The sequence below is a fragment of the Nansenia antarctica genome (assembly GCF_963989245.1).
Source record: "Nansenia antarctica genome assembly, chromosome: 20".
NCBI classification, from domain to species: Eukaryota; Metazoa; Chordata; class Actinopteri; order Argentiniformes; family Microstomatidae; genus Nansenia; species Nansenia antarctica.
In genome coordinates, this window is record NC_137693.1 from 7,448,346 (window position 1) to 7,460,206 (window position 11,861).

Below are 11,861 nucleotides of genomic sequence, written 5' to 3' on the forward strand. Positions count from 1 at the left end.
TCATCCTCCCCCCGACCACTCCTGGTCTTCTAGCATGTTCTTCTTCGGTCCCCCCCTTCGCTGATTTCTCTTCCTGCTGACGTCTGGATCACTCTATACTTCTGTAGTGTTCTGATGATGACCAAGGAAGTGTGCGCCCCTGGAAACCAATCACCTCATTTTTGACAGGTGTGTGTTTCTTGTTTATCGATGGAGGTTAGTTAGACTGGAGGACTAGGAGTGAGGGGGCGGGGGGGGGGGGGGGGGGTCTCAATGGTCAATGGGTGGATATACCCTTTCTTTACATGGGTACTTCAACAGAGGCAGGAGGCAGTGGGATTACAAACCTAATATATCTTCCCATAGATTAAAGTACATGCCTTTATATCTTTATTTGGCTTCGGCAGTGTGGTATGGTTGTATGCTCAGGACCCTGGTAGATTATCATTAGTGTTTATGTGACGGATGATACATGTTTGAGGTGTTGTCTATGGGAAAGGTTTGTGGTCGTAATCCCCCGAGTCCTTATGACCTCCAGACCTTTTACTTGTGAAATATTATGTCAAGACTATATAAGCTGCTTAGAGGAGTGTCTTATACAAAAAAAAAGAAATAATGTCAGCCATAGTAACTCTGTGTAATACTCTTCATTCAAAATGCCCTTTCCAGAGTTTAATTATATAGCAGTGGGTGAAATGTTTCCAAATCTCGGCCTCTTCTGTGGAAGTAATATTTTGCTTCCGATTTACACAATTTTGCACAGTATTCGTTCCACATTATTAATCAATATTGCTGTTACATGAATGGGATCATATCCTGATTTAAGTCATGCTGTTGCTTGTTTATTTGTTGCTTTTTGTTTTCTTGTTTTCCCAATGTGTCACTATCTATCCATCTCTATCCTATACCAGAGAAGTGTTTAGATCAGTGTTGATGGGATCACATTGTCCTGGAAGATTGGCTTCATCCTTTACTGGTCCAACCACAGATCTGAATTAAGAAATTTGACAGTGACAATCAGCGAATTTGGAGGGAAATAAAAGCTCAAGTTGTTGTTTTGAGTTCCATTCATTCATTCACATCCATTCAACTGGATGTTCTAATCAAGAAACTGTGATGTCATTGTCTGGACTCACATTTGGACTCTAACATTACAGCATGACTTCTCTCCAGGAAGTAGAGCATGTTTGTGTGTTAGAATCTACAGGTGATCCATCAACACACATTGCCAAACCTAAGTGATTTTATTCTTTCATATCTTTACTGGCAGACACTGTAGCTCTCAGACACATGTATTTTGATACTCATTCTTTCTTGAGTAGGGGCTCTATGCATACAGGGACAAATGCAATGAACATCAATAGAAGATGATGATCTTGACCTCGTGTTATCTGCTGTTAGCATAGAGCAAGGCTGCTAGTAAACCTTGCTATCGTACGGCACTCGTGTTCGGTGTTCATTTCACCTGTTCTCTCCTTGGAAACGTTAATAGGGGGGGATACACGTCTTTTAAGACAGAGGTGATCTGAAGTCATGTGATAATGTCTTGCTAATGATGTTCATTGCAATTAGCCCACAGGGTTTGCATGTCTTATTCAGTGTTTCCCAGTGTCCCACCGTTGAAGGAGAACACTGTCCATAATGACTTAAGAGACTTAACTGACTTAAGAGACTTTAAGGAGAGAGAGAGAGATTGAATCTCAAAAGTCTTTCCTCGATTCCATGTATCCTCTCTCCTTGCCTCTTTCTCTAAATGCTTTGGAGAAAGTTAGAGGTAAGGAACTTCAAAACAAGTCGAGAGGACATAAGGAATCAAGACTTGAGATTGACCCAGACTGGGGGGGTCTGTGTGGGTTGTCTCAACTCAAACCACCTCCAGCCTGGAGACTGTCTACTGGGTGCTGTGATCTGTTAGATACACTTGATCTGTGTTGTCATTTACAATTTTGTTTCCTATATTTGTATTGTTTTTCTGCTCTTCATTGTTTTGTACTTATCCAGTTTCTTTTTATTTTATTTTAAATGTGATCAGCCACAATCCTAAATATGATTGTTTTCCAAAAAAACCTACATGTCAGTGTTATAGAGGGCTGTTTTTTTCTGCTTTTCAGACATCTGACATTTGAATGATGCAAAGATGAGAGGAAATGAAGTGGGTTAGTGAGTGACGTTATTGTGAGAAGAGGGAGAGGGGTGAGAAAGGGAATTAAAAGCACATGTACCATAACATTCAGACAAGTATTTTCAAACTGTAAATAGCTTTTCGACAAAAGTCTCTACATAAAAAAAAAAGAGATAAGATGATGTATTTTTATGGAACTGTAAGAGAGAACGAGCGAGAGAAATAAAAATATCTATATTCATTCCCTCTGAGTATCTCATGCCTGTAAAGTTGACGCAAAATGTGTCTCGTTTATAGTGGGGGGGAAATTAATGTACACCTTTTAATTATATATATATATATAATAGTATATGAATCAAATCATGACAATAAAAGTCAGTGTATAATACCAGCAATTTGTGTACTTTCCCAATTTGTGTTTTTTCTTCACCTATACATCAACACATGGGGCGATTTCGGTCTATAACAGTACGTGCTTTCAGCCACTAGATGGCATCCCAACCCAACCTCTATCTCACAGGCCCAGTGAAACACACACACAAGGGAATTTCAACATTTTACTACACAATAACAACATAAAACAGCTCATGTCTTATGTAACAACCATCATCTAAACAAAGTCAAATAATACTTGGCAGCTTGTGTTGTTTTCAGTTTATAACAGGTGTACGGCAGCAGGACTTGTACACAGTAACATGTCATTGCTTCCTGGTAATTTTAATTTAATAATTTTGCCATTTAGCAGACGCTTTTATCCAAAGCGACTTACAATTACGAATTACAGGGACATTCCCCCTGGAGTAACTGAGGGCTAAGTGCCCTTACCCAAGGGCACACTAGTAGTGGTGTGGCTTCAGGCGGGATTTGAACTCACAACCTTCCGATCCCAAGTCCAACTCACTATCCACTAGAAGACCACCACTACCCCCTCCTGGTGATGACTGACCAGATACATATGGTTCAGCTCTACCATACTTACGAAATAAAAGTTGCAGAGCAAGAAAAAGATCAAATGTTAATACAAAAAGAGCTGAGCTATACATGTCAAATTGGTTTGTCAGCAACATGAAGCACGTCCTCTGTAAAAAATGTCCCAAATTGAAAAGAGAAGCGCTTGAGTGGGAACAGCTGTTAAAAAATAATACAAAAATAGCATTTGCTGAAATCTGTCCTCAAAAAGAAAAGAAAAAAAATGCTCTGTATTATTCTTATATAAGAAAGTTCTTGTCTACTCCGTGGAACTAAAGGCAGCCACTATTTTCCTCCATTAAATGTATTAGGGGTCAAGGGGCAGAGGTCAGCGTGAGAGGAGAGGCAGGTCACTGGAGTTCATGATGAGGCTGGAGTCTAGGTTGAGGCTCTCTGAGGAAAAAACACATGATGACAGATTAAAATAAAATAAAATAAATAAACAGATTGAGATATGTATCTGTGGCAGATTCTGTTTTGTTTTTTTAAAGTTATTTCTCTGAGTGGGGCAGTCCCACTCATATTTATGACATTTTTTATTGGACAGATTCAGTGAAGACAGACAGGAAAGTAGGAGAAGAAGGGAGAGAGGGCATGTCAGCAGGGCATGGGCCGGATTCGAACCCATGCCGACATGGGCATATGTGTGCACTGTAGACCGCGGTGCTAGACCACCCCAGGCCACTCTGTGGCAGATTCTAACATGTCCTTTCTAGCATGACCATTCAGTGACAAGAATCAGAGGAGGTGGACTGGACCGAGGCAGGACAAGTGCCTCCTACGGACAGGGTTAGGGTTAGGGTGATCTCTGATATTTACCTTGATCGAAGTTGAGCTTCTTGGTGGTGGAGTCGCCAAGTCCCTCAATGTCCACCAGGTCACTGTTCACATCAGAGTCGTTGAGAGCACTGAGCGTCACATCTGTGTACACACACACAAAAAAAAACATGTAACACAATGACCTTACACATAACTCAGTCAAAGCAGTGACAGCAGTTAGTGGCCAACCTACAGACATTTATTCTTAAAAATGAAAATATATTTCAGCGGTGTTGAAAATAGATGACACATTCGCTAGTCAAGCCAAAACATTGCAATGCAATGGATTCAGTGAGTAATTCACACTACTACCTAGTTAGTGTAGAGTAGTGGGGATTACTCACTGAAAACATTGCATTGCATTGTTTTGGCTTAACTACCAAGTGTCTCATTGATTTTGAACAACACTGAAATGTCATTTTTCTGAATAAAAGTCAGAACATTTTGATTGGTTGGTGACTTGTTCCCAGTTTCAAGAGCTGCTGTCACATATGACATCCTGGTGCTGGACACTGGTATTCCACAGTTATTGCTCCAGTCAGAAAATAGCCATTTATGTCAAATGGTGTTATATTCTAAGCCGATACATTCTATTTTCTTAGCTCCTCCTAAAATATTTTTTCCACATGCTGTGACGTATGACATTTCATCCAGCTCAGAAGTGTGACGTGGCTAGCCTGTTTGTAAAGTTTAGTAGTACCCAACTTTTTAGTGACCGAGTCAAAGCTTTGACACATTTTATTGGGAATTGCTCCTACCGATATCGGGGGTTACTTTCCCAAATAGCTCAGTGAATGACTAACGGCTGACTAACGCCACCCCTCTGTGTTTCTTTGAGTATTTTTTACAAGAAAAGCCAGGAACCAAAACTGGCTAATGTGGGGCCTTTAACATTCACAACACACACACACACACACACACACACACACACGCACACGCACACACACAGAATAAATATGTTGTTTCAATATTCCAAGAAGAGTGCCTTTGGTCTTTAGACTGTTGATGAATGTGAATTAAAAAAACAGAAGCCATAGCCATCTCATGTCATCTCAAGTTAACAATCCCGTGGCTTGATCTGGAACTGAAGTCAAGGTCAGATTAATTCGACTCACCTGCAGTCTTCTGCTTTTTGAGGGAAGGAGGCAGAGAGGAGGGACTCTGCAGGCCCGTTGTCACGACAACCTGCGAGGTCGGCACGGCAGTGACTGTGGGGGCCACGGCGGCCGGTGCTACCGCCATGGTAACTGTGGTCTTCTTGGTGGGCTTCTTGGGAGATTCGGAGGAGAGGGGCACCCTGCTATCCTCATACAGTTTCCTCTTCACCGTGGTCTTTATCTGGGCTCTGCAAACAGTATGTGGACGGGAAGGCAATAATGATACGATTCTGAAAGATCAGTGAATGAGATGGGAGAAATATGCCGATACCCCTGGTTTGAAGTGCTTGACAAAATAACAAAAGCACTTACACCGGTCCCTTATAATACAAGACGATCCTGTATTATAAGGGACGGGTGGCAACCCGAGAAGAAAGAGACTTCCTATAACGCATGAAGACAGTGAGAGGGAGACTGAGAGCTTGACAGGAGAGCTGGACAGCAGGGCTAGAGAAGACGCCTGTGAGGGTACTCACACAGTGCGCTCCTTAATGACAGAACTGATGTTGTTGAGATCGTCGCCGAAGCGCCGCACAGCCGACCGCAGCATCTCGATCTCCACCTCTGTCCATTTCGCTCTGGGGAAAGAAAGACGAAAACAGAGGAGAATGAATCACTGTCAAAGCTCTGAACATACGTATTTCTCCTGCAACCCTAACCTCCAAAGAGTGTGTGTGTGTACGTGTGTGTACGTGTGTGTGTGTGTGTGTGTGTGTGTGTGTGTGTGTGTGTGTGTGTGTGTGTGTGTGTGTGTGTGTGTGTGTGTGTAACCCACCCCGCGGGGCTTGAGTCAGCCACTGGATGCAGCTGCATGGTGAGCTCGCCCAGCTTGGTGAAGGCAGCTCCTGCAGCCGAGAAGATCTCTCCCACCTGTCACACGGAACCATAGAGAGATTGATACATGCACACGGAACCATAGAGAGATGTGATACATGCACACGTGGTTTTGATTGAGACGACTAATAATTATATTATTTATTTCTGTCGGACGTTTAGGGTCAAGCCTATTCAAGTGTTTCGTCCATAGGATAAAGAGTGATATCGTGAGCTTAGAATGATAAGGTTCTATCTCCGTTTAGGGTAGTTCAGAGATATTGAGCGTCAAAGTTTTGACATTCCATTATGTTTGGTGAGATGGAACCTTTGTATTTTATGAATTACTAACTCAAAAATGTCAACATTTTAAAAATAACACCACACAGGCATTAATAAACACCTAATGGATCAGATTATGTAAAAAAAAAAAATTTGACAAATGGAGATAGAACCTTATAATTCTAACGTCACGATATGATAAAACAGTGGCTTACCTTGGTAGACGCAGAAGTCATGTTGATCTGCTCTTTGACGGGTTTGATAACCAACTTCGCTCCTCTTAAACAATGAGCTTAACGTGCCCAGCTAACGTTAGCTAGCTAGTTAGCACCATGCATAGACGGCCACACTATGCCTTTCAAACAATTAAAACGACCGATCAAGTCCAATTGACAAATCGGTGTGGAATAAGTGACTTCAATGCATGCTATATTAAGTAACAATTCCCCCCAAATAACTTTGTAAATGCATAGAATGTGTGCATAAGATAGGGCTAAAATGAGATACATGGGGGAATGTTGCGCGAGAATGACGCTTGTACCCCGATTGGTTGAAAGAGAAAGGCGGGACATGTTTTAAGACATCCGATTGGTTGGTTCTCCTGAAATGGCCGAACGTTACCGAAATGACGCGGAAACTGCCGAACTATCGGGTGTCAGCTGATGGAGGTTGGGGTTACACTCATCCTTTGAGAAAACGACTGTTTTTTGGATTATAATCATTTGGATTATAGTAATTTATTTGCATTCGGTTAGAAAGATCAACTACAAGAATGCCTTCACTTCTTTTCTGCGGGCCAAAGATGGCTGCTTGTGGAATAGTGATCAGCATATGGGGAGTTGTCATGCTGGTAAGTAAGGATTAGCTAGCTAGCTAGCTGGTTGTCAAGTGTGTTAATGTTGCTAACACCATCTAACTAGCCAGGGCTTGAAGCTGTCGGGTCTTTTCGATGATGACATCGATGTTATTTGATCAGATTGCTTCGATTAATCGTCATGTTAGAAAACATGTTTTTAAAAAAATAATAATGTTATCCTCTTTCCTTAAACCAATAATGGCTTTGGCATCTATACACTGCTTGCTAAAATATGAAGCTAATTTATCTATTTATCTGGTAGCTACACGATTTGTATTGAAGGTTGAATGAATGAATGCTCTGGCCAGTGTCCTACAAGGAATTTCTAATAAACCACTCTCTGGCTGTGCACACCATCTCGTCAAACGCTGAATACAAAACATGACAAATTCAACATTGACGTGCTGTTGTGCACCGACATAGATTGTACAGTCAAATGTCTCTTGCTCTTGGCAATAATTATGTGTGGCCTCTTTGGCAGGGATTGGCCTTGATGGGTAGACTCTTGACTGCATCAGGGCCATGAGGAACACAGCAATCCACAAGAACCTTTCAAGGAACTGTACAATAATATGCACACTGGCTCTCAAATTCTAATCTTAACACTGTTTCCTACTCTGTTAAAATGTGTTAAGTATACATAAACATTGTGTCACAGGTGATGTTGGGGATCTTCTTCAGTGCAAAGTCGGCTGTGCTGATCGAGGATGTGCCCTTCACTGAGGAGGACATCCGCAATGAGTAAGTGGTGGCAAGACAAAGGACCAGAATTGGACCCAGTTCTACTCTTAGACGTCTTATTATTCTTGGCCTGTTGGGAAATAACCCCTATGTGGTTGTTGATTTGTATGAGGGGGGTGTCATGTCATTTTTATTCTCTCTGACCAACAGCAAGAACCCCCCACAGACCATCTACGGTCTCTACAACCAAGTGGGCATCAACTGCTTCATCGCAGCGGCCATCTATGTTGCAGTGGGAGCAGTGTCTCTATGCCAGGTCCGACTCAACAAACGCCAGGAGTACATGGTGACATAAGTCCTCAGGTGGGACTGGCAGCGCAGCAGCTTCTGAATATTCCACACTACAGATGAGGAAGGATACACACACACACACACACACACACACACACACACACACACACACACACCATTTCAGGTCCTGAAGGGAAGCAACCTTCTGTTAAGTTATTTGTTTGAAGTTTATGGGTAAAACATAGTATATATATAGGTCCTTGCTGTGATATTACTGACTGAAACGTTATCATTCCTTGTGTTGCATAAACTACTGTATTTAAGGTTACAACCAAAACGTGCACCCATAGAGACAGATATTGAATCCATTTCTATGCTTGTACCCCTCCCGTTAATTGACTCTATAATAGCTAAGGTTTAGACAATGTAAATGTTGTTGCCTTGTTGGACCAACTTAGTATCCATGCATGATTGTTAGTTGCACCCAACCGCTATTTATTAAATGCAGTTCAAAAAAACACAACACTAGTAAAATAAAGATAATATAATGTATTAATGTAATAATAAGGCCTTTTGTCTGCTGAATTCTGAGCAGAGCCTGAAATCAAAGCAAATTCATGAATGGTCAATGTCTATTTTTGTTATGTCCCATGTTTTATTGTGTGTATGTGATTTTGTGAAAATAAACCTCTTGGTTTTTGTTATTTTCCACTTAAGTAGTTTAGAAAGTAAGTGGTGTACAAAATGTTTAATTTATGTATTTATTTCATTTGTGTATGGGTATTTCCCTTGTCATTCTCATGTTATGATGCAAAATGGTCTTTGACATGGTACTTGTGATATGATGTTCCCTCTAATAAAAAGATATAAACCAAATATTGTCTGCTTACTTGATTTATTGCAAATAATTTGTACAGCATTTTGTCATTTGGAATGCTTGACATAAGGCCAGAGCTAAACCTTCCCCTCGAGCAATTTTGACTATTGGTGAGACCTGAGGCAGGTACAGTGTTTTCTGAGTTTATTCATGTAGACACCATACAGCCAGGGGAGAGAGAGGGGATGCAACTGTGTGTGTTCCAGTCTGCAGGTTTTTATTAACAAAACCCACTGACTAGACACTTATCGTGCGGACACATTACATTGCAGAGAGAGACAGAAGCTGAGATGTGCACTTAATATTGAGGAATAACATAATGTCTGGACCAGCTCACTCGTAGAACACATACAAGAAATACAGCAATAAATTAGCAATTATTATAATGAACACAACATAGGACATGTTCATTTTATAAAGAGTGCAAAAATGAAAATCATTCCAATATTTTACTCTTTGTAATCATATTATCAAAGAGTAAAAGAGTATTGAAAACATAATAAAAACATGATGAAAAACATCAATTCCATTCAGATTTTAAAAAAGAAACGAATGCATAGACTGATGTTCCCCTGATGTTCCCCACCATGATTTTACCCACCATGAATCATTCAGGTTGGTTACATCTTTTTTAGAGTTTTAATCGTATTCCCTTGTATGTCTGCCTCTACGTTGACCGGCAACATATTATTAAGGAGTGTCTTCTCGAAAGCTCCATCCAGTTTAATAGCGCAGGCCTGTGCCAGGAGCTTGGATGCCACAGTTAATGTCTTCAGTTTTCCATCCGTCTCTGCCAACAGAGTCACTTGCATCTTGCTGGACTTTTGAATCCCTTGTATAGACAGCTTCACAGTCTCCAGGGTAGCAGCTTGGACCTACACACAAAGAAACATATACAGACAGACACACACACAGACAAGACACCAGACAGACACACAGACAGCACACAGACAGCACACACTTCAGGATTTAGGGTTACTTCTCAAACTATAGCAAGCAGTCTCTGAAAAAAGCAGTTCACCAAATTGCATAAATGGAATGGGACACTGCATATGGTTCAAAAGTGACCCACCGTATCAACCCTGGTTTTGTAAGTTGAGTTGAGAGAAATTATGTTGTGGTACTCTTTGGATTTCACATTGGTCACCCTGACTGTATTTCCAACTGATGCACTGCAACTGAGAGCCTTCTCATTCCAGAGACAGACCTCGATAGAACCGGTCTCGTCCTGTAAGGTTAAACTGCGCTGTGAAGTCTTGGCCTTCTGCCAATTCACATTCACTTTCTTCACTGGGAGCATCTGAGCAAAAACAGAGGGTATAGGTAACCAGGAAACACTGAACAAATACTTATTTGAAGGTCTTGAAAAAGGTATGGCAACTCACTGCAATTATAGTTCCCTCAATGCTCATCTCAGAACCATCTCGTGACGCCTTGGCATCAGCTATGGACCAGACTGGATCTTGGAGCAGTTTCTGAAAGCAGAGAAGTTGCACTTTTTGAACAGTTGAACTTTTTTAGGCTTATTACGGTAGTTCACCAACAAAAAAAGCACAGTGCTCAACGTGTCAGGAGACACGCATTTCCCCCCACTGATCTGTATAGCGGGGGGGGGATCTTATGACACTTAACTCCTCCTTGTCCCGGGTCGCTCCGTATAATGGAGAAGCGTTTCTGAAAGTACGGCACGGCCCGGCACGGCTCGGATACAAAGTCGACCCGGGCTAGCCCTGTAGTGGAAAAGCACCATAAGCATCCTTGCCTCCATTTCCAGACTCTGAGGAACATTGACTTGTCTTGTTTTTGAGACCGTGGCTTTTTTCTTTTCCTTTGTGTCGTGTATCAGCTGAGATTTTTTAATCACTTTTCCTTTAATTGCTTTACTGCCGAGTCCGGAGCTCTTCAGATCTGCAACGCTTATCTGGACACAAAAAAGGGGAAGGACTTCTGTCAAAGCAGTATCAAACCAATATGTACATTTGACACTTGACTCTCTCACACAAGTTAAGTGAATAAAGGAGAGTTGGAGGAGCACGGGGACTCAAAGGGAGATGAATTCACCTGAGATGATGGAATAAATAAATTAACAATACATTTTTATTTTCTGTCATTCAAACATAATAGGTAAAACAGACATATCGTGTAAATGTTAAGGGATTTTAGCCAATAGTTTTTTTATTACTGAAAAGATCACACACTACTCCATACCTTGTAGCTTTTATCCCGCCTCTTTTCTGGACCTTAAAAACAAAACATTAAAGGTGTATTCAGCTCATACTGTATACAATAGGCATGAAGAATCTCTCGAAAATCAGCCCACTCCCCGAGAACACCCCTGGCCAGTAACAACATGTTTATATGAAAACTTGGGTAGGACACTCCATTTTAGAAGACCAAAACAGTATTCAAACCTGCTTCTGCCTCCTCCTCGCCTGAGTCTGATTTTGATTCGCTCACATATTTTCTCTTACATCCTGAAAAAGATCATGACAATAATATTTGTATTATAGTATCAAATAACCATTATTGCTATCATTATTCACTTCACAATCAAGGTTTAAACCCAGCTAAATGATAAACAGCAGTCATTCCCCTATGAGTGAGAAACTTTCTCTTTGTGTGTTTGTGGGGTGGGGTAGGGGTAATATGGCTACAGTAGGCCTAAAAAGTTGGATATGGGCTGTGGCATTTCCTGTAGCATTTCATGCCACATTTTGCTGCAAATCCTGCTGAGTGGTGTCTCCTCATTAAATGTAAATGTAAAAAAATGTAATTACTGTGGTACGTAAAACTCAAATTAACTGTTAGAACCAGGAAGAGTCCTGTAGGCTTACCTCTTGGGGGCTCATGTTCTTCAGACTCTGAATCAATTGTTAGAGTTAAAGACGATGTTTTCATAAATGATAAAATGATAGTTAAATGTTCTATATAATTCTTTGTATCACTGTGTAAAACTGTACACCCTTTTACTCTAGGGCTCTGTATATGAACCTTGTACACCATGAACCTTGTACA

At 41.1% G+C, this 11,861-nt stretch overlaps 2 protein-coding genes across 2 annotated transcripts; one reads left to right on the forward strand and one right to left on the reverse strand.

Annotated features, from left to right (window-relative positions):
- Positions 1 to 2,645: 2,645 nt before the first annotated feature.
- bacc1 (BPTF associated chromatin complex component 1) lies at positions 2,646 to 6,626 on the reverse strand. Its single transcript, XM_080549900.1, has 6 exons — positions 6,357 to 6,626; positions 5,822 to 5,916; positions 5,523 to 5,624; positions 5,005 to 5,234; positions 3,890 to 3,991; positions 2,646 to 3,463 (listed from the first exon to the last, which is right to left on the reverse strand). The coding sequence occupies exons 1-6, from the start codon at positions 6,375 to 6,377 to the stop codon at positions 3,399 to 3,401; spliced, it is 615 nt and encodes a 204-aa protein (XP_080406026.1). The 5' UTR covers positions 6,378 to 6,626; the 3' UTR covers positions 2,646 to 3,398.
- Positions 6,627 to 6,839: 213 nt separating this feature from the next.
- On the forward strand, positions 6,840 to 8,685 carry rnasekb (ribonuclease, RNase K b). Its single transcript, XM_080549901.1, has 3 exons — positions 6,840 to 6,991; positions 7,656 to 7,738; positions 7,889 to 8,685. Exons 1-3 carry the CDS (start codon positions 6,914 to 6,916, stop codon positions 8,031 to 8,033), a joined length of 306 nt encoding a protein of 101 aa, XP_080406027.1. The 5' UTR covers positions 6,840 to 6,913; the 3' UTR covers positions 8,034 to 8,685.
- Positions 8,686 to 11,861: the final 3,176 nt, after the last annotated feature.

Bases quoted from the DNA above. Each gene is read 5' to 3' on its own strand.
- bacc1 (XM_080549900.1), bottom strand. From the start codon at position 6,377: ATGACTTCTGCGTCTACCAAG. The intron at 5,625-5,821 runs GTGGGTTACACA...TTCTTTCCCCAG, and splicing joins GCTGACTCAAGCCCCGCGGG to AGCGAAATGGACAGAGGTGG. The intron at 3,992-5,004 runs GTGAGTCGAATT...GTGTGTACACAG, and splicing joins CAAAAAGCAGAAGACTGCAG to ATGTGACGCTCAGTGCTCTC.
- rnasekb (XM_080549901.1), top strand. From the start codon at position 6,914: ATGCCTTCACTTCTTTTCTGCGGGCCAAAGATGGCTGCTTGTGGAATA. The intron at 6,992-7,655 runs GTAAGTAAGGAT...ATTGTGTCACAG, and splicing joins TATGGGGAGTTGTCATGCTG to GTGATGTTGGGGATCTTCTT. The intron at 7,739-7,888 runs GTAAGTGGTGGC...TCTGACCAACAG, and splicing joins GAGGAGGACATCCGCAATGA to CAAGAACCCCCCACAGACCA.